Genomic DNA, 20,761 nt, shown 5'->3' with positions numbered 1-20,761 from the left:
CCCAATCTTATCAATGACTTTGATGTTAAAGTTTAGTAGGCACTGATAAAGTTTACAGATGACAAAAAAATGCAAAGCATGGCCAATACTTTAGATAAGAGAGAGGGGATGTTAAAACATCTAGAAAGTAGTGGGGCTAAAATGAAGAGAATTTAACAAGGAGAAATGCATCTACGTCTAAAAGGGAAAAGGACGAGGCACCTACGATCTACAAAGACCTAACTAAGCATGGTAGTAAAATATGTGAAAAATTTGGGGTGCTTTCGTTAACCACAAATTAAACATGAGCTACCAGTGGAATCGCTAGAAAGGCAAAGCCAATCTTGCCTTTAACAGGAACCTGTTAATAGGAATCCAGAGACCAAATCATGGAAAATAAATTGTTCCCTTCTGCCCTGATTTGGTTAGATGTTTTGGAGAATTGTACTCAATTCTGGCCAACACGGTTCAACAAGGGACGCAAGTTCAGATGAGGGCTACCACGCCGGAGAAGGATCTAGAAACCAAGTGCTTTGAGGGACAATTAAAGGAACTGGGAAAGTTTGGCCTACAGAAAAGATGACTAAGAGGAAATACGATGGCAGTCTTCATATATCTGAAGGGCTCACACTGAAGGAAGAGTGGACGTATTCCTTATTGCCCCAGCAGGCAGGATCAGAACTAATAGATTATAACCACAAAGAAGAGAATTCAAGATGGACATCAGGACCAATTTCCTGGCTTTGAGCTGTCAAGCCAGTGAAACACGCTGCCCACATGCCATGGCAATTTTTTCTTCACTAGAACTCTTCAAATGGAAGCTGGTTGTCTGTCAGAGATGCTGTGCTGGACTTCGCACTAAGCAGGAAGGTGGACTAGATCAGGGATCTCCAACCTTGGCAATTTTAAGACTTGGGGACTTCAACTCCCAGAATTCCTCAGCCAGCAATTCTGGGAGTTGAAGTCCACAAGTCTTAAAGTTGCCAAGGTTGGAGACCTCTGGACTAGATCAGTATTTCTCAACCTCAGCAAGTTGCTGGACCGACTGGGGAATTTCGGAAGTTGAGGTTTTAAAGTTGCTGAGGTTGAGAAATACAGATTGGGATCACCTCTATGGTCAGTCCAAGTCTGATTTTATGACTTTAAGAATCAGCAATAACTTATGACTTATAATACGCCTAATTACAGCTCTTCCTGGCTCTGAGTTCTATGGATAAGGTGACATTAGATACCCGAATAGGTTTCACATAAGGATATTTAATTTGCCTATAGGGCTCTTTTCTTCCCAAAATCTTTATCTTTTCCGTTTGTCTGTGAACAAATGCTTTTTTTTTTCCCCTTGGAAATTTTCTAGACCTGATTCATTAATATTCTGTTTCATTCCATTCCAGCCTTGGACCCCAATTCTCATCAATCTTGAGCACAGTGCTTCAGGAGGATAGCAAATATAGTCCCAACAGCTGAGGATCATGAGCATCTGGCCAAGCTTGATATTAATTAATAACTTTGTCATTGTATACAGTATACCCATACAACGAAATTCACTTAACACCCAAAGACCAGGTCCAACACACATAACAATCCCCAAACACACTCCCATTAACCACAATTCCCCACCCCTAAACCACCCAAACATCCACACAACAGACCAAGTAATGCTGTCCAACAGCTCACCAATAGTGGCCCTTTAGTTTGTTGTTGAGTGCAATTATAGCTCTGGGGTAAAAACTATTCAGAAAATGTGTGGTCTGAGTTTTAATTGTTCTGTATCTTCTGCCAGAAGGCAACAGTCCAAAAAGATTGTAAGCAGGATGGGAAGAGTCTCTGAGAATGTTATGCAACTTCCTCAAACAAGCGAGATTTGAAGATGTTGTCCAGGGCTAGTAGCTGGAGCCTGATGATATTCTGGGCAGTTTTAATGATTCTCTGTAGAGCATTTTTGTCCGCTACAGAGCTGCCCCCATACGATGCAAGAATGCCGTATGTCAGGACACTCTCAATGGTGCTGCGATAGTAGGACACAAGTAGACGCCAAGATAGATTTATCTTCCTGAGCATTCTCAGGAAGTACAGCCTCTTCTGTATGGCTCTCACCATATTAGGATGAGAGTTGAGCCCCTTATAACGGCGGTCCCTAACCTTTCTGGCTCCATGGTCTGGCAGTGGTGGGGGAGATAGGATGGTTTCGCGTGTGCCAGCCACTTGCACAAAGTGAGTTTCACGTGTTCGTTGTGTGGCCCAGTTCCCAACGGGCCACGGATTGGTGCTGGGCTGCGGACTGAGGGTTGGGGACCCTGCTTTATAGCATTTGACCTGTAGTAGCACTGAATGTCTTTTTCTGGATACGTTCTTTTCCTATTCATACTAGTTTTAATGCTGTAAAATGCCTCCCAGTGCCTTTATGGAGTTAGGCGGCCTTCTAAGTGTAATAAATAAAAAATGAACAAATCAGCAGGCGTCCCGGCAACCTTCGGAAGCTGGAAAAAAATGCAACGCTGAGGACCCCTCCTGATTTTTAAGTAAACTGCCTGTTTGGAAAGAGAATAATCCAGAACATTGACTTAAGTAAGGGGACTATGGGGAGATTGCTCTGCAATCTAATATGCAGGACCTATAGCCTGCAAGTAACTGAACTAAGCAGAGAAGTGGAAGAATAATTCATTTGACTTTTATAGCAATGGCATTTAGGCTTATATACCGCCTGATTATACTTTACAGCACTCACTGGGCAGTTTAAAATGTCAGCATTGTTTGCATATTGCCCCCCAAAATCTGGGTCCTCGTTTTACCAACCTGGGAAGGATGGAAGGCTTCCCAGTCCCATCAGGATCGAATTTCAGGCTGTGCGAAGAGTTTGCCTGCAATACTGCATTTCACCACTAGACCTCTATTTGATTATTTAGTCCTGACTTATTATCAGGGGTGAAATCCAGCAGGTACTGACAGGTTCTGGAGAACCGGTAGTGGAAATTTTGAATAGTTCAGAGAACCAGCAAATATCACCTCTGGCTGGCCCCAGAGCGGGGTGGGAATTGAGTTTTTGCAATATCTTTCCCCCAGGAGTAGGGAGGGAATGGGGATTTTGCAGTATCCTTCCCCTGCCACGCCCATCAAGCCATGCTCACAGTAAAAAAAACTTGGATTTCACCAGTGCTTATTATGGTACTTTATAAGTAATTCAAGACAAGAAATCTGCACAATACCCCTTCCTCCTTCTATTTTCCACACAATAAGAACCCTATGAGGTGGGTAGGGCTGAGAGAGACCATTCCAAAGTCAACCAGCCAGTTTTCATGTCTAAGGCAAAACTACAATTCACCGTCTCCTGGTTTCTTGGTCAGCACCCAAACCATTACACCAAACTGTCCCTAGACCAGAGCGGAACAAAGTCCCTTCCAGAAAATCAGCAAATTGGTATCCATGCGGTGAGCATTTTGAACTTACAGAACTTTGGGTCTTTTTAATTCAGTAACTTCTCATGGCCTTAGTTTCAGTGCAGGAAATAGAAATGACTAGAAATCATCTTCTTTTAATGACCCCATAATCCCTTGTGGGGTGGAGTCTGGGCAACTGAATGGAGCTAGCGGAGTGTTTTAATGGCCGGATGCCCTTCCTGTCACCAATGTGGAATTTTGTTCAGCAGATATATTCTCAGTATGCCCAGAGAGAGAAATATCTGCCTCTACCAAGGATCGAACTCACAACCTCCTGATTGTGAAGTGAGAGCTCCACCTCTAGGCCACTGCACCACTCCATAAAAATGAATAGAAATGTTTGCCCTAAATTGAACACAGGGCATGGTAAGTATTGATAGCAACTGATTAGAAATCCTACAGTTTCACTACCGCTAGTCTTAGCTGACAATTATCTTTCATTATGGACAAAGGTGGTTGTAGAGCAAAAATTAAGGCCAGAGGCATTTTTACAATCCGTAGATCACATCCAGTCCTTTTCCTGTCCTTGTCTGGCTAGCGGTTGGTGGTGGTGGGGCCAGCAGTGCATGGGGAGGGGGCAGTAGCAGTGCCCTCCACAAAACCCCCCGTTTCTTAGGTGACCCCCTTGGGAAAATTACCGTAACTGCCCACCTCTGCTGTAAATTCTGTATTCATATTATGTCCAGGCCAAAAAGTTAGTGTTACAAAGACTGGATAACTGAATTACCAATCGGAAGTCAACTCATTCATTCTTTCAATATTCCTGGTGTAGGCAAGACTTAGGCTTCCTGAGAAGCTGCCTGGTGTTTGTACATCATTATTTCCTCCAGCTGTAGGAAAGGATTTATCAGTGCCAGACAGAACATTCGTCCACCTGTGCTACTATTTGGCAGAGTTGCCAATATTTCCCAATCTCAATGCCATTTGCCCTTGTCATTCTGGGGAAATCAAATCAATTCAGCATGTCTTTATTTTATGATAACTTTTACAAGGATCTTCGAAACGACATCCTAACTCCTCTTTTACTAAGTGCACTGGTAGAACGGATGGTTTTTACACCCACGTTACACCTCCAGACTCAAAATAGTGAAATCACTTTAACGCGGTAACCACATTTTTGTTGTGGTTGCAGCACTTAAAACGGGGCGATACTTGACAATCAAATCTCCTCTGACAGTCCTTTCTCTTTCCTTTTGTCTGATTTCATTTGGCCGTTTCTACTGCTGATCCGGGATCATAAATTAAGAAATTGATTTGATATGAATCTAAATGTATTTCTTTTTCCCCGCTACAAGCAAATGCTCAAACCCAGCCTGCGCTTATTAAATAAACCTTAAGATAGATCTGTTAGGAGCCTGGTGGAAGAAAATACTATCAGACCTGGGAGTTATGTATTAAAATGACAGGCCCTGCAGCTAAGCTTTGAGGCATCTTATTAGCACTGTCTGGATTTTCTTCTTCTTTTTTTTCCTGCTTAAGAGGAATTTTTTTTTTTTTTGGACTCCTGTCCTGCAAGAACAGCCTCTAAGACCGAAAGCCGATGCTGAAGAAGGCTGGGAGGCATTCAGCAAATGTGAAACAGAAGCAGCCAAGTGGCTCTTTGAGGGACAGGGGTGGGAGGGATTTCCAAGAAGGCACGCAGATCTCCAAGGAAAGAGATATCACTGCCAGAGCTGTCACTGGCAGCTTCTTATCTCATGTTCTGCTAGGTTGAGATAAAGAATGTTAATAGCGTGACTTCCTAGGGGAGTGACAATAGCAAGCAATTGCCAGCCCGGGTGGAAGAGGCTTCTGCAGCAAACAGAAGTGGAGGGAAGTAATTAGACCCTGCAACAGGGAAACAGTTTTGTTAGGAACCAAGGAAAGCAAAGCTTCCTTGACCCCATTAAATTAAAAAAAAAAACACACCAAAATCCCTACGAGGCAGTTAACTAGCTTGGTTCAGAACAGCACGACCTGCTTCGCACTGGAGCAAAACCTCACAGCAAGTTCGTAGATTCCCACTCGGATGAAAGGGTCAGGGAGGGAGTGACCCGTGCCAGCTGTTAGGAGGCTGGGCCCAGCCAAAGTAAAGTTAATAAATAAATGGAAGGGGTAGGGAAGTAATTCAATGGAGGGACAAGCTAGGACCCAAGTACATGTTCAATTTATATCACTGCAGCAGCTATCCGATGTATCTTTTCATCTTTTTTTGAATCAGAAAATGGACTAAAGTTCCATTATGTGCAGAGTTTGTTATCTGTTTCTGAGCTGAAGGACGTCCCCACTTCAGCGTAAAAGCAGCTCTGAGCTGGAAGGAAGAGAGTCCACGGGAGCTGAGTGGCTAATACATTTCAATAAATAAAAATAAATAATTTGAAAAGAACAATAAATTTTAGAAGGCCGTGATGGTAGTCCTTGGTTTACAACCAACTGGTTGCTTAGCGGCCGTTTAAAAGTTCTGACAGATCTACCTGAGGGGATAGTTATGACCTGGATGCAAAGTTCTGACAGTCACCCCCCCCCCCATCACGTGTCAGCCACATTTACGGCCATTTGTAGCTCCATGACCACATTTTACAACTTTTCACTTGAAAATTGGCACCTATTTCAGGGTTTTGGCGAACCACTGGTTCGCTTAATGACTGTGGCGTTCGCTTAACAACCGCGGATTTGCTTAACGGCCATGTTGATTTTACTTAACAACCGCCACAAAAAAAGATTGTATTTTTATGAGTGTGTCAAGTTACAACCGTGATGGGCAGATTCCACTACGGTCGTAACTCAAGGACTATCTGTAATGCATTACCTGTAGAAAGGTACAATAAGAACTAAAAAGAAAGCCTTCACTGGCCTGAATTTCTATCGAGCCGAGTTTCAAACCATGTAGGAATAGAGCATGGTTAGTCTATGGCAGTGATGACGAACGCCAGAGGTGGCACGCAGCTCCCTTTCTGTGGGAACGCGAGCCGTTGCCCCAGCACAACTCCACCGTGCATGCGTGTGCACCTCCCACTGAGTCTTTGGGTCTCTGCCGCACATGCGGGGGGGGGAGGGTGCACGGGTGGGGCACATGCGGGGGTGCACATGCATGCACGGGGACAGAGGCATGAGCTCCTGCATGGGCTGCATGCATGGGCGGGGCACATGCAGGGGCATGAGTGCATGCACGGGGGGCAGGGCGCATTCAGGGGGCACAGGTACATGCACGGGGCACATTCACAGGGAGTGCGCACTCATTGCAATTTGGGGGGTTTGCACGTGTGCATTGGGCACTCGGTCTGGAAAAGTTTAGCCATCACTGGTCTATGGGGAAAAACATCAGGAGGGGTCTGGTAAGAGTTTTTTTCTGACTAACACATTTTATAAAAAAGCATAAGCATTCGTGAACAACTGCCAGACTTTCTTTGATCTATTTTCCTAAAGTGACCGGCTAAATGCCTCCAGGTATCCTGTGAAGCATCAGATGTTCCTTCTGAATGGTTAATTATCACAGATGATTACCAAAGATCCTCTCTTCCCCATGGATTCTATCTAAACCAGAGGCCTTCAAACTTGGCAGCTTTAAGACTTGTGGACTTCAACTCCCAGAATTCTCCAGCCAGCATAGCTGGCTAGAGAATTCTGGGAGTTTATTTATTTATTAGTTCGATTTATATGCTGCCCTTCTCCAGAGACTCAGGGCGGATTACAATGCATTAAACAATAGCCTTCATACTTTTGTATATACCTGCTTAGTAGGGCTTTCGGGGGCCCCCCAAGCAGTGTTCTATTTTATACAAAGTCAGTTTATTGCCCTCACAAACCGGGTCCTAATTTTACCTCCCTTGAAAGGATGGAAGGCTGAGTCAACCTTGTGCCTGGTGAGATTTGAACTCGCAGTAATTGCAGGCAGCTGGCAGCTAAGTGCTACTTTAACAGCAGCAGTTTAGTCTGCTGCGCCACCAGGAAGCAGTCCACAAGTCTTAAAGCTGCCAAGTTTGAAAACCTCTGATCTAAACTCTACTTTAAAACCTTTTTAGTATCCACTACGATAATATTAACATTGAGCTGTTCACAGCTTGTTTCCCCCCCGCCTCCACCACTGATTATGAAGCTGTTTTCAAATCAAAATAAATACCTACTAAATACAGGTAGTCCTCAACTTACAACGGTTTGTTTAGTGACTGAAGTTACAATGGCACTGAAAAAGTGACTTATGACCGTTTCTCACACTTAACGACCGTTGCAGCATCCTTATGGTCGCGTGATCAAAATTCAAACACTTGGGCAACTGATTCATATTTATGACGGTTGCAGTGTCCCGGGATCACGTGATTCCCTTTTGCGACCTTCTGACAAAAGTCAATGGGGAAGCCTGATTCACTTAACAGCCTAACATAACAACTGCACTGATTCAATTAACCACCGTGGCAAGGAAGGTGGTAAAATGGGGCAAAATTCATTTAACAATTGTCTTGCTTAGCAACAGAAATTTTGGGCTCAATTGTGGCCGTTTGTTGAGGAGTACCTGTACCCTCTAGGCCCGTGATGGCGAACCTATGGCACGCATGCCACCTGTGGCACACGGAGCCACATCTGTGGGCACGCGAGCGTTGCTCTAGCTCAGCTCCGGCACACATGCACGTGCTGGCCACCTGATTTTCAGGCCTTCTGGGCCCACCAGAAGTCGGCAAATGGGCCATTTCTGGCCTCTGGAGGGCCTCCGGGGGGTGCAGAAGGCCATTTTCGCCCTCCCCAGGCCCCAAGAAAGGCTCTGGAGCCTGGGGAGACCGAAAAAACGGGCCTACCAGGCCCACTGTGCTATCATGTGCCAAAAGCGGGTGTTAAGGTTAGGGGCTAGCGCGTGAGCGGTCGCGCGCACATGCACAGGGTGGTGGGATGCATTGAATTATGGGTGTGGGCACACATGCGTGTGACCCCCCCCACACTTCCCCCGCTTGTGGCACGCAACGGCAAAAAGGTTCGCCATCACTGCTCTAGGCATTTGCCTTGAACTCAGTATCTGGGTTCGGTACCCTGGTTTCTGTTCTTTTGTGGCGATTTTATAAATGTCCTTCCGCTTCCCTCATTTGTAACCCACCTTAGAAACATCTGAATCCAAGAACGGCGAACATAAATTTAGTAGAGCACATCGGAAAAATGTTCTCTGTGGCAGATATATAAAAACCTTTATCACGTTGACTGAATTTTGTCATTTTTTATACGGAGGGAAAAAAATCTCAAATGCTCAATTTGCACAAAGAGTATTATTGGTTGTAGATCATTTTGGATCCCTCCCATCCCCAGCTCTACTATCTCTCCCTTGCTTGCTTGCCGGCTTCTGACAAAGCAAACTCAATGTGGGAAGGCAGATTTGCTTAACAACTACAAGATTCACTTAACTGCAAAAAGGCCGTACATTGGATGCAACTCTCTTAACAACCACCTCGTTTAGCCATGAAGCATTCCAAAACTACATCCTAGAATGGTGTTTCTCAAGGACAGATAGTCCTCGACTTACGACTTCAATTGAGCAAAAAAAAATTCTGCTGGTGAAACCTTGTTAAGTGGCTTTTGCCCCATTTTATGGGGCACGACTTATCACAGCCGTTAAAATGAACCACTGTAATGATTAACTTAGTAACATGGTTGTTAAGTGAATCTGGCTTTGCCATTGACTTTGCTTGTCAGAAGGGTAGCAAAAGAGGAACACATGACCTCAGGACACTGCAACCGTCGTAAGAAAGGGTCAGTTGTCAAGTGTCTGAATTTTGATCACATGACCATGGGGATGCTGCAACGGTTGTAAGTGTAAAAAACAGTCATAAGTCGCTAAATAAACTGTTGTAAGTCAAGGACTACCTGTAATGATGGTCCATCCTTCTTAAAGTGTGGGAATGCGGTAGCCATGGTGTATGTGTAGACCAGTCTAGCTGGTTGGAACACATATGCGGAGCTTGGCTATGGAAGAAGAGTAAAATGGGAAAAGCGGGTTCAGCTAGATGATCACTGAAGGGCCCTTTCTCTCTTTGTTCATAATATTGTAGAACATAAACTGTGTAACAATCCCTTTGAACTAACATTCCTGACAACTGATCTCTGGTAATGGGGCCTCTCAGTTGGCAGGTGATGGGATGCTGGGAACGAAGCCAAATATGATAACATAGCAAGAGTTAAGTTTTGTTTCTGCCTTAGGTATCGCTTTCCTAGAATTCATGTGATTTACTGTAATATGGTAGGATATGAAAGTTATGTCCAGATATGGAGAAAATCCTTTGTATCACGGATGTAATATGAGAATGTATAGCTGTAATCATGCCTTCTGATACGCCCAATACCCTTGTTTAATAAAAGAGAGGTCTGGAGTCAGCTCGAGGCTCTCTCATCCCGAGAAACACTTGTCCTGTGTCTTCTCTAATCTGAACTCCTCATGGGGAGCCCGCCAGATGATTGCAACATTAAACTTGCCAAGATTGAGAACTACTGCCCTGGAAGAAATGTTATGTGGGCAGTTTTACAACTTCAAGCGAGCGATACGGCCTTTTTATACAAACAGAACTTCTACCGCGGTTTACATTGTGTGTTTAGCTAACTACCAAGCCATTCAGCACGATGAAGAATTTATGGTATCAAGTCCCATTATGATATTTAAGATTCAGCCATGCAAATTTTATATCCCTTTTGCTAACTTAATGTTTTAAGCCTTGCTTAGGCCGTTCAGAACATCCAAAATAAAGAGGAGTTGTAAATCATATTGCGATGGTAATGAACTGAAAAATACCAGTCTGCTTTCAAGGGAAGTTTGGGGAAATGAAGGTTTGATGCAACAATGGAGCTCTGATGCAGCAACTTGCATAACAGCGACTTGGATCCCTGCCCAGCCCCACCCAGGCTCAAAGTGAAGGAAATTTCCCAAGGAAAATTTTCAATCAAATTTGAGGGGAATTTCTCAAACCTATCTTCAGAAGAACCATCAAAGTTCATTATCTAGGGGTACACAAAAGGCTTACCCTTTTTTAAGCCTTACAACTGGTACAAATTCTTTTGAACCTGGCAGGGTAGCCAGAGCCAGAATGAGCCAGAATTGTAGGGCAAGGTTACAAATATGAATGAGAGCTGAATGCAATGAAATTTCATTTTAATGTATGTTGATTAGTGTACATTTAAAGTGACAATAAAATTCTATTTTCTATTATTTTCTATTTTCTATTTTCTATTTTCTATATTCTATTCTATTCTATTCTATTCTATTCTATTCTATTCTATTCTATTCTATTCTATTCTATTCTATTCTATTCTATTCTATTCTATTCTATTCTATTCTATTCTATTCTAAATATGCTGGGTGGCAGTTTAGAAGCAAAAAGAAAATTGGAACCCTGACATTGGGTTGAAAACAATAAAAATTGTAAGCCCGATTACAGGTTGTCCTCAACTTCCAACAATTCATTTAGTGACCGTTCAAAGTTACAACATCACTGAAAAAAAGCGACGTATGACTGGTTTTTCACTCTTACCACCGCTGCAGCATGCCTATGATCATGTGATCAAAATTCAGACGCTTGGCAATTGACCCATATTTATGACAGTAGCAGTGTCACTTTTTCTAACCTTCAGACTAGCAAAGTCAGTGGGAAAGCCAGATTCACTTAACAACTGTGTTACTAATTTAACAAGTGCAGTGATTCACTTAACAGCTGCGGCAAGAAAGGTCGTAAAATGGGGCAAAAGCCACTCACCATAGCAATAAAACTTTTGGGCTCAATTGTGGTTGTAAGACGAGAACTAACTACCCTGTTTCCCCGAAAATAAGACATCCCCTGATAACAAAGAGCCTGGTGGCGCAGCAGACTAATAGCCTGTTATTAACATCCAGCTGCCTGCAATTACTGCATGTTCGAATCTCCCCAGGCTCAAGGTTGACTCAGCCTTCCATCCTTTCAAAGGTAGGTAAATTGAGGACCCAGTTTGTGGGGGTAATAAGCTGACTTTGTATAAATATACAAAAGTATGAAGGCTATTGCTTAACGCATTGTAAGCTACCCTGAGTCTCCGGAGAAGGGCGGCATATAAATCAAATAAAAAATAAAAATAAAAAAAATAAGCCCAATCGGGCGCTAAAGTAAGCCTCCCCCTGAAAATAAGGCCTCCCCAAAAATATTTAAACGCAGAGCTGGAAATCAGTTAAGAAGGCAAGAGGAGCCCCATCTTGTTCCACGTGCCCCAAAATAATAAGACCTCCCCAAAAATAAGGCCAAGCGCTTATTTCAGGGTTGAAAAATATGTAAGTCAGGGTCTTATTTTCAGGGAAATACGGTACCTGTATTTATACTCTACAGCCTATACTAATGATCCAAAGAAACTCACCCCCTTGGGAGATTTAATCAAAACTGTGCTTACTGACTGCATTTAAAGACTACATTTACTTCTTTAAAAGCAACTTAGGCAAGAATTTTTTTTTTTTTTTTAATTTGATTTATATGCCGCCCTTCTCCGAAGACTCAGGGCGGCTTACAATGTGCTCAGCAATAGCCTTCATCCTTTTGTATATTTATACAAAGTCAGCTTATTGCCCCCACAAATTGGGTCCTCATTTCACCTACCTTAGAAAGGATGGAAGGCTGAGTCAACCTTGAGCCTTGGCGAGATTCGAACCCTGCAGTAATTGCAGGCAGCTGGTTTTAATAACCAGCTTAATAACCAGCTTAATAACAGGGTGCCTTAAACCCCTGTACTACCAAGGCTCTGAATGAAGCTGACTTGCTTGTTTGTTTATATATAAAAAAAAGTGACTTGCAGCCTGATGACTAAAAGCTTGATATATTTCAGGAGTACAAATTTTCTGGTATGCAATTCTTTCATACTTAATTATAAACCATGCAACCATACTCCTATGTTTTGCTTATGATTCAAAGGAAGATTCTGAAGATGGAGAGCTACATTTCTGTACGATCCAGATTCAGTAATAGGTTAAAAGATTAAGCTACTTCTATGTTAATTATTGTTATACAATCATTTATAATATTTTATGGAGCCATGTTGATGCAGTGGCTAGAATGCAGTACTGCAGGCTACGTCTGCTGCCTGCCGGCTGCCTGCAATTTAACAGTTCGAATCTCACCAGGCTCAAGGTTGACTCAGACTTCAGTTCCATTAGGGTGCCAGTATGAGATATTTTAGCAAAAGCTTCATGTTTTGAGCTTCCAGGTTTAAAATTTTCCTTTTCTTTTCCAATCCTTTCTTAAGAGCCAGCAGTTTCCCTTCTCCCACTAGGTAAGTTAAATATCTATACAGACAGGTACAGACCTTTGTAATTTACGGTGCGGAGACATTGTTTGCTCTGGATGTCCCACAGCCGAACTGTTTCATCATGCGAGCCAGAGAGCAGAAGGCTTCCATCGGTGGAGACGGAGAGACATGTCACCTGATTCCTACGGAAAGAACAAGACAGGGGCTTTACTTGAGGTTCTTCAATGTTTTCACAAGTGGTGCTTTCAAGAGAGGATTTGGGTCAAGATGTCCATGCTCTTGCTCAGCAGAACAAGGGGAAGGTCCTACTTCTTCAACATCTACAGTAAGTTGAAAAACAAATCATACACTTCACACTCTGAAGGGGACCCCCTCTTCCTGAATGGTCATACACATAGTCCTCATTTAAAGACTGCCTCATTCAGTTGACTGTCTGCAGTTGCAACAGTGAGGAAGAAGTAACTTTATGACCTTTGCAGGTCTGCAAAGCGAAAGAAATTCAGTCAGTTCTTCTCTCTCAGCCCAAATAGTGATGTCACAGTGAAAATGCTGGACTAAGAGCAGGGAAGGGAACTCCCTGGGGGATTCTGGGCCAGATGCTCTCCCTCAGCCCTTGTTGTGGTCCGCCAGCAGCCTGCGGAGCTGGCAGCGGAGTTGGACAGCGATGAGGCTGAGGAAGTACAGGGGCCAGTCCTGGAGGCTGGGGAAGGCCCGGATGAGGGCACTGCGTCGGAGGCAGAGATGGGACCAGGGACATCGGGGAGGCTGACAGTAGAAAGGCAGAAGAACAGGAGGAGCCTGTTCCTACTGCATGTATGAGAAGAGCTGCCAGAAGGCAAGAGCAGCTACAGCAAAGAGGACAACTCGGGAGTAGGGCCAAGAGATGATTGGCCCCTCCCATAAGGTTAAAAGACCAGCAACAGCTCTTGGGCTCTTTGTCAGAAAACAACATTGATAGATTTGTTTCTTGTCTTGCTGCATTTATTTCTTGTCGGCGTCTTCTGCTTCTGAACTTTTGCCAAGAAAAGCCTTTGGCAGGTTGCCTAATTAGACCAAGGTTGGTGATAAGGCTGAAGAATTGTGTTATGAAGAATTTGTTTTGAATTAGTTTGAACTTCATTGAGAATGAGTTAATTCTCAGCTGTTCCAATAAAGTCTGTTTGTTTTCAAACTGATTGCGTCTGATAATATCTACTTGGGCCTGGGTCACAACAAGAGCCAGTTCAGGTGGGCGGGCTCACCCGCGATTTCTGCTATCGGTTCAGGCAAACCGATCCAAACCGGCTGAGTACCACCTCTGATACTCAGCTCAAGAACCCATCTGAGACTCTTAAACACTTGAAAAATGTCAGCGGTATGATTTTTAATTGGGGTCTTGCTATTTTGGGATTATGTCAGACGTACATTCTTGCAGTAGGGAGCTGTGCTGGCCCAGGCTAATTCCAGTTGTGCCAGTTCAAGAAAGGAACAGAAAAGCGAGACGCTCACCTATGTCCTTTGAAGATCTTTCCGTTCTCCTGCTCAGACTGAAAACCTCTTTCTCTTTGCACAGGCTGAAAGGAAGGGGGGAAATTATATTTTAATGCACCATTCTGGATAATTAAACAGGAATGAAAGATTGAGGACGCTCCTTCCAAGTTAATAATCCACTATATTCCTTATATTTTACTCAGGCAGTAGTACTTTGGTAGAGAGACTTTCCCTTTATCTGTTACCTAAATACTTTTAAACTGGAGGTACTCAGGATCTTCCACTGAACTTTGGTTGCTAGAAGGAAACAGAGATCTGCTGTTGAAATTCACACCCAAATGTCTTTGGCATTTGAGGTACTGTAACCTTAAGGGTGCCCACCAACATTACTTTCCTCTCTGAAAATCAATTTATATTCCGTCCAGGTAGGAGAAGGAAAGTGTTCTGTCAAGATAGAATTAAGGTCATCTCTGGAAAACGAAAAGTAGCAGGCTATGGAAGAAGCAATGGCCCTTAAAAACCAAATCAAATCCGGAGGTGGTTTTGTTCCTTCTAACCCAATTAGGAGAAAGCGGGATTTGGGGGTGACTTGTGCTATTGAGCTGATCTGCAGGAACACAAAGTCCAAAAGACAACAGCGCTACGCTCCAGTCACATTTTAATGAGGTATATTGTATTGGTTAATGATGGCTTCCTTTCTCCTTTTCTTTGGTGGCCTGCTTAGAGCCCCATGGCTTCTGTTCGGTGGCCGTATTAATAAGAAACTAATGGGAAGAAAGCATGGGCCATACAGATCTGACTTTCCATTCCTGACTTAACAGATTCAGCAGACCCACAAAATGTGGCGTTTTTTATTCACAATGTAAGGAAGGACCTTCTGTTTCCTTTATAGCAATAGCAATAGCACTTAGACTTATATACCACTTCATAAGCCCTCTCTAAGCGGTTTTACAGAGTCAGTATATTGTCCCCAACAATCTGGGTCTTCATTTTATCGACCTCGGAAGGATGGAAGCCTGAGTCAATCTTGAGCCGTTCAGGATCGAACTCCCGGCAGTGGGCAGAGTTAGCCTGCAATACTGTTTTCTAACCACTGCATGTTCTGCCCCAGCTACAGACCCCAAAGAACGCAGCACACACAAAGTCCGTACAAACCTTAGTTTACTAATTAAGGACTACTAATGAGCTTTCTTAGTAGTTGTTCGAACGCAAGTACAGTTTAAATCAGTCTTTTCTGAACAAGGGCTGTTAATTTAATTTCATTAACAGCCGACAAGAATCCAAAGAATAATAACTCAATTCTGAGGCAGAGTATTTCAGATAACCATAATCTTACTGTGGTTGGCAGAATGCCCAGAAGCAGTTTGCAGGAAAACTGACAAGAGATAAACAAGAGCCGAATCAAACGTTTCTGGAATCAAGACACGAAGGAATATGAACGAAGTTGTTTCCTGCAAATTGCATCAGTCGTCATCCTTCCTTAAATAGGCTAGGGGAGTGGCCAATTAGCCCTAAGCCTTACTCTCGAGAAGACCTCCTCCTGAGGAGCCACTCCTGCCTTTTAACAGCTCTGCGTGCTCATGAATCGAGAAGAGGCTCCTCCTCTTCCTCCTCTTCACTTATGGGAGCTTCTGGAGGTTCTGAAGGCCCTGGCTGAATCCCTGCCTCTGGCACCACATCTTCTTTAGCCTCCTCATTGTCTGACTCGAGCGTCAGCTGCACAGGCTGCTAGCGCAGCACCACACCAGCCTACTTGCTGTCGGAATCAGCTACTAACTGCACAGGCCGCTGACGGGCCACAACACTGCACCACCACAGCTTATATTAGCATGGAAAGCTTTTGTGGACTGCTGTGTAAATCAGTAACTGTCAATGTGCTTATTCATGAGTGCCAAAATATAGGAGAATGTTTGTACGGTTGCCTCAGGACCTTAGAAATCATTAATATTTTAAAAGATTTTTTAAAAAAATGCTTGAAACCTGGCAAAGGTATAAATCATGTAAGACCGCACTCCTCACCTCAAGTTCAAGTAGACCTTGATTTACGATCGTAAATGAGCCTGAAATTACAGTCCTAAGTCATTGTGATCATAGCTCAACGCATCGTGTGACCGGATTCAAAGTTATAACCATTTTTATGGCCATTAAGTGAACACCATGGTTGTTAAGCAAATCTAGTTCCCCCAATGTACATTTTTTTTTTTTTGCTGGAATCTAAATGCTGGGAAATAGCTAAAAATGTCGCAAATTGTGATCACATGACTGCAGGATGCTGCAAACTGCTGTAAAGATGAGCTGGTTGCCAATCGCCCAAAATGCGATCATATGACTGGGTGTGTGTGTGTGTGTGTGTGTGTGTGTACAGCATAATTCCAAAACTGGATCATAAGTCACTCTGGGGAGACCCATTGTAACTTTGAATGGTTAAGAAATCAGTCTCAGGTCAAGGACTATCTGTATCATGAGATTTATAAAGCAAGAAGAGAGGAAAAAATTTCACAGGGTTTGGTAATCCTGTGAGGTTTGGACCATTTGTTCATTTAATTTTACTTTTTTATATTTTTGCATCCATGCATCAATAGACTCCCTGAATATCTATTCTAGATTTCTATAGAACACAATGATCCTAAAAGGTCTGAGATTCCATCCCATTGCACTGCCCAAGGCACCTGTGATGCTTACGAGATACTGCGCAAAATGGGACCTACCCAGGAGCAGAGGTCAACCTGGAAGATGGAACCATCCAGCCCGCCACAGAACATGTGGTATTCCGCAAGGTCGAGGGTCACCGACATGATGCTCACATCGAAGACGACAGAGAGGAGAAGGTTCCCGGAGGAGATCTCCCACAACTGAGAATGGGAAAAGGTGCAGATTAAAATCCAGATTTTAGCTGTAATGCTACAAAATTAAACCTGGGGCCAGTCTAGGAATATGACATGCGTTACATATCATTAGCCCCCGACCTTTGCTCTTTCCGCCATGGCCTGAAAACGTGGCTATTTCACCTGGCCGCTTTGGACTGATGGGGGTTTTAATAGAATTTTAACTGGGTTTTTATTGAATTTTTGTTAATTTTAACCTGGATTTTTGTTTTGTTTCAATTGTTGTGAGCCGCCCCGAGTCCATTGGAGATAGGGCGGCATACAAGTTCCATTAATAAATTAGCAGTACAGTGGGATTTTTACATAGGGAGAGAAAGCTCTTCTTTTCAGAGATTCTAGAAAAAGGTTCGGGAAGCAAGAAGAAAAGATGAAATCTTATAAATGCATCTTCCCCAACCTGGCATTGATCCACACACTATTCCTTCCCCTGAAATTAAGCCCACGTGTTGAGCACAGAGCTTTCTGCTGTTCTTTGTCCTCGCTTGTGCCTTATAATCCAGATGGAATTTTATGTGACCCAACCTTGGGGGGAAACAGCCGCAGCTTCAGTTAGACAGGCTGAGGGCTCACTGGTACTGCCAATTGTATAAAAGCTTGGAAGGAAACCTGGGATATCCGAAGGAGTACCAAGTCACTTTAAGCTTTGAGCTACTTTGCATACAGGCAATCCTCGTTGAACGGCCACTCGTTTGGTGACCGTTCCATGTTGAGATGGTGCTGAATGAGGGGTATTTATGACAAATCCTCATAGTTGCGGCTGTTTGCAAAATCCCTCGTTGCAAGTCAGGCGCTTGGAGACCGGCTTTAAATTATGACATTGCAGCGTCCCAGGATCATGTGATTGTCATTTTTAAAACCTCCACTTCCAGCTTCCATCAAGCAAAGTCAATAGGGAAGCCAGCAGGAGGTTAGAAATGGTGATTACACCTCCAGGAAATGCTGTGGGATTTGCTTAACGATGGCAATTGGGATGGCTGGAACTATCATTGTAAATTGGCCACAGTCACATGAAGCTGTGCCTTACAACTGCGTTGCTTAGTGACAGAGTTCCCAATCCCAATTACTGTGGTTAAATGAGGACCTGCTGCCCCGTGAGAACTGTAGTTGTTGAAAGTTGTACAGTCCCAAAGGTGCTTTTTTTCAAGAGGCAACTGAACTTTCTGGTTTTTCTTTGAAGACGTTTCGCTTCTCATCCAAGAAGCTTCTTCAGCTCTGACTGGAGGGTGGGGAAAAAAACTGACTGGACGGTGGGTTTTCCCCCCACCATCCAGTCAGAGCTGAAGAAGCTTCTTGGATGAGAAGCGAAACGTCTTCAAAGAAAAACCAGAAAGTCCAGTTGCCTCTTGAAAAAAGCATCTTTGGGACAACCATCATCTGGATGACTGAGAATCTTCATAGACACTTGTAGACTGTCCGTAACACAGAACAGTAATAGGCACCATGACTGTGAAAGGTTACCAGCTTTGAGCTCAGGGGTTCATTTTTCCTACATTCCAGCTAAATGCCAAAGATATGGTGCTCTTTTTTTTCCCAGTCCTTGAATCGGGGACATCCAGCATTTAACTCAACTGTCTCTTTTCCCAATTTTTTTTTGCTCTCCTGGTATCCTGAGACTAATTAGAATACATAGTTATTTTACAATACGTTCAGTTCCACGACCCATTTCTGAACTGTGTTATACATAGGACAGAAAAAAATCCATGTTGAAAACAGGCTCTAAATTATAGCCGGGGGGGGGGGGGGGGGTTGGGGGGGATTATATTGCCCCCTCCCTCCCCAGCAGGATGTGTGTCCAGAAACGTTTAGAAAAGCATTAGGAAAGGATTTGTTATATGTAAACAAAAGGTTTCCATTTCCAGACCTACTAAGTATACCAGCAGAAATGAATATGCATAGGTACATATTTGCCAAGCAGTGGTTATGATTTCCTACCTTAAAAAGGATTCGGCATGAACAAAGCAATTCATTTCCCTAGCCGTGTGCAAAATTATGCAATCCGGTTTGGGAACATTCCATTTTTCTCCTAAAACAGATTGAACTGCCTTTTCTGCATATAGTTTGCTGTTTTTCAAAAAAAAAAATGGCTCTTTAGGAACAGTACATTATTTGTGCTGTCCTGGTCAAATTCAATTGCAGAGAAACACTGTAACAGTTTAACTGGAGAATTTTTGAAGAAAATCAGAACATCCCAAGGAACTATTTGCACAAAACTATAATGCAGCTAGTCCTCAGCTAATGACCACAATTGAGCCCAACATTTCTGTGGCTAAGCGAAACAGTTGTTCAATGAGTTTTGCCCCATTTAACAACCTTTCTTGCCACGGTTGTTAAGCGAATCACTGCAGTTGTTAATCTAGGAACACAGTTGTTAAGTAAATCTGGCTTCCCCATTGACTTTGCTCGTCAGAAAGTCGCAAAAGGTGATCACATGATACCAGGACACTGCAACTGTCATAAATATGAACCAGTTGTCAGATATCCAAATTCTGATCTTTTGACCAAGGGGATCCTGCAACAGTCATAAGTGTGAAAAACAGTCATGTCACTTTTTTCAATGCCGTTGTCAACCCTGAAGCTGACCTGACCGAAGCCATCTTGGGAGCTTCAGTGTTGCCATACTGGAGATGAGGGATAGGGAGGGGGGGGGATTAGAGATAGCTGGGATTTTGTAGCCAAAATAAAATACTTTCTCTTGGGAACCAAGGACATTCTCACACCTGGCCGGAGGAAGGAGAAGCGATGTCAACAGGCAACCAGACAGCGCCTTGATTGGACCATGTGACTGATGGTTTGGGGAGGGGGAAAAACTTTTACTTTTAATTAGGTGAAAACCGTGGGAAACTTCAGAGTCGGTTTTTACCAGCCTGTGCCAATATGACAAATCAAATAAAACTATTCTTTGAGGAATCTACCTGCCTCTGAGTTTTGTTTGCTGTGGGTATGTTACTTGGAACCTTGACAGCTGTATCTTTGAACGGTCGCTAAACTAATGGTTATAGGTTGAGAACTATCTATCACCATCATCTTTTTTTAACAACCCCATAATCCCTTGCGGGGTGGAGTCTGGGCAACTGAATGGAGCTAGCAGAGTGTTTTAATGGCTGGATGCCTTTCCTGTCACCAATGCGGAGTTTTGTTCAGCAGATATATTCTTGGTGTGCCCAGAGAGAGAAATATCTACCTTTACCTAAGATCAAACTCACAACCTCCTGATTGTGAGGCGAGAGCTCCACCTCTAGGCCACCGTACCACTCCAAGTTGAGAACTATCTATGCTGCTTCCAAATTGAATATTTGTACCTTTGCTGTTTGGTCCAAAGAGCCTGTGGCAGCTCTGGCCAAGGGGCCACCAACACCGCAGCAGAGATCTGTGATGGGAAGGCTGTGCCGTGACCACACGTGGCGGGGCTCAGGGCTTTGGCCGTGTTCCACCTGTAGCACACTGAGAAATGATTCAGTTTTAACACAATAAATAGGAAAGTTGTACGCAAGGATGGATTTGGAGCTGCAAACATGCACTCCATTTAACCGCTAAAGCAATAATGCTAAAAATGAGTGTTAGGGAATTTAGGTGGGAATCAATTGAGCAGATAATTACAGGCTGCCCATTTTATTTGCAGCTTTTTTTTTTTTTTGATAAAGTCTAAATCTTTAGGCTTCTTCTTCTTCCAGTTGTCTCTACCTTCCATTTTAGATCAACGTATCAAAATCCGACTAAAGGAAGAAAAGGAAGTTTGTCAGCTTCCTGCGGACACTGAATAATATCAGAATTCATTCACTGGGG

At 43.4% G+C, this 20,761-nt stretch overlaps 1 protein-coding gene across 1 annotated transcript in view; it reads right to left on the bottom strand.

Moving 5' to 3' along the window:
* WDR18 (WD repeat domain 18) overlaps positions 1-20,761 on the bottom strand; it is a 76,393-nt gene that overhangs the window by 20,114 nt on the left and 35,518 nt on the right. The window contains exons 4-7 of the mRNA XM_070944019.1: positions 20,278-20,419; positions 16,802-16,945; positions 14,112-14,176; positions 12,681-12,805 (exon numbers count right to left, since the gene is read on the bottom strand). Of these exons, the coding sequence (XP_070800120.1) occupies positions 12,681-12,805; positions 14,112-14,176; positions 16,802-16,945; positions 20,278-20,419 (476 nt within the window). The remainder of the gene's footprint in view (positions 1-12,680; positions 12,806-14,111; positions 14,177-16,801; positions 16,946-20,277; positions 20,420-20,761) is intronic.

The sequence above is a fragment of the Pituophis catenifer genome, unplaced genomic scaffold (assembly GCF_029215685.1).
Source record: "Pituophis catenifer annectens isolate HBS135680 unplaced genomic scaffold, rPitCat1.0.hap2 SCAF_1, whole genome shotgun sequence".
Taxonomy (NCBI): Eukaryota; Metazoa; Chordata; class Lepidosauria; order Squamata; family Colubridae; genus Pituophis; species Pituophis catenifer.
The sequence above is the reverse complement of the archived record's forward strand: the minus strand, read 5'-3'. Positions and strand labels throughout refer to the sequence as shown.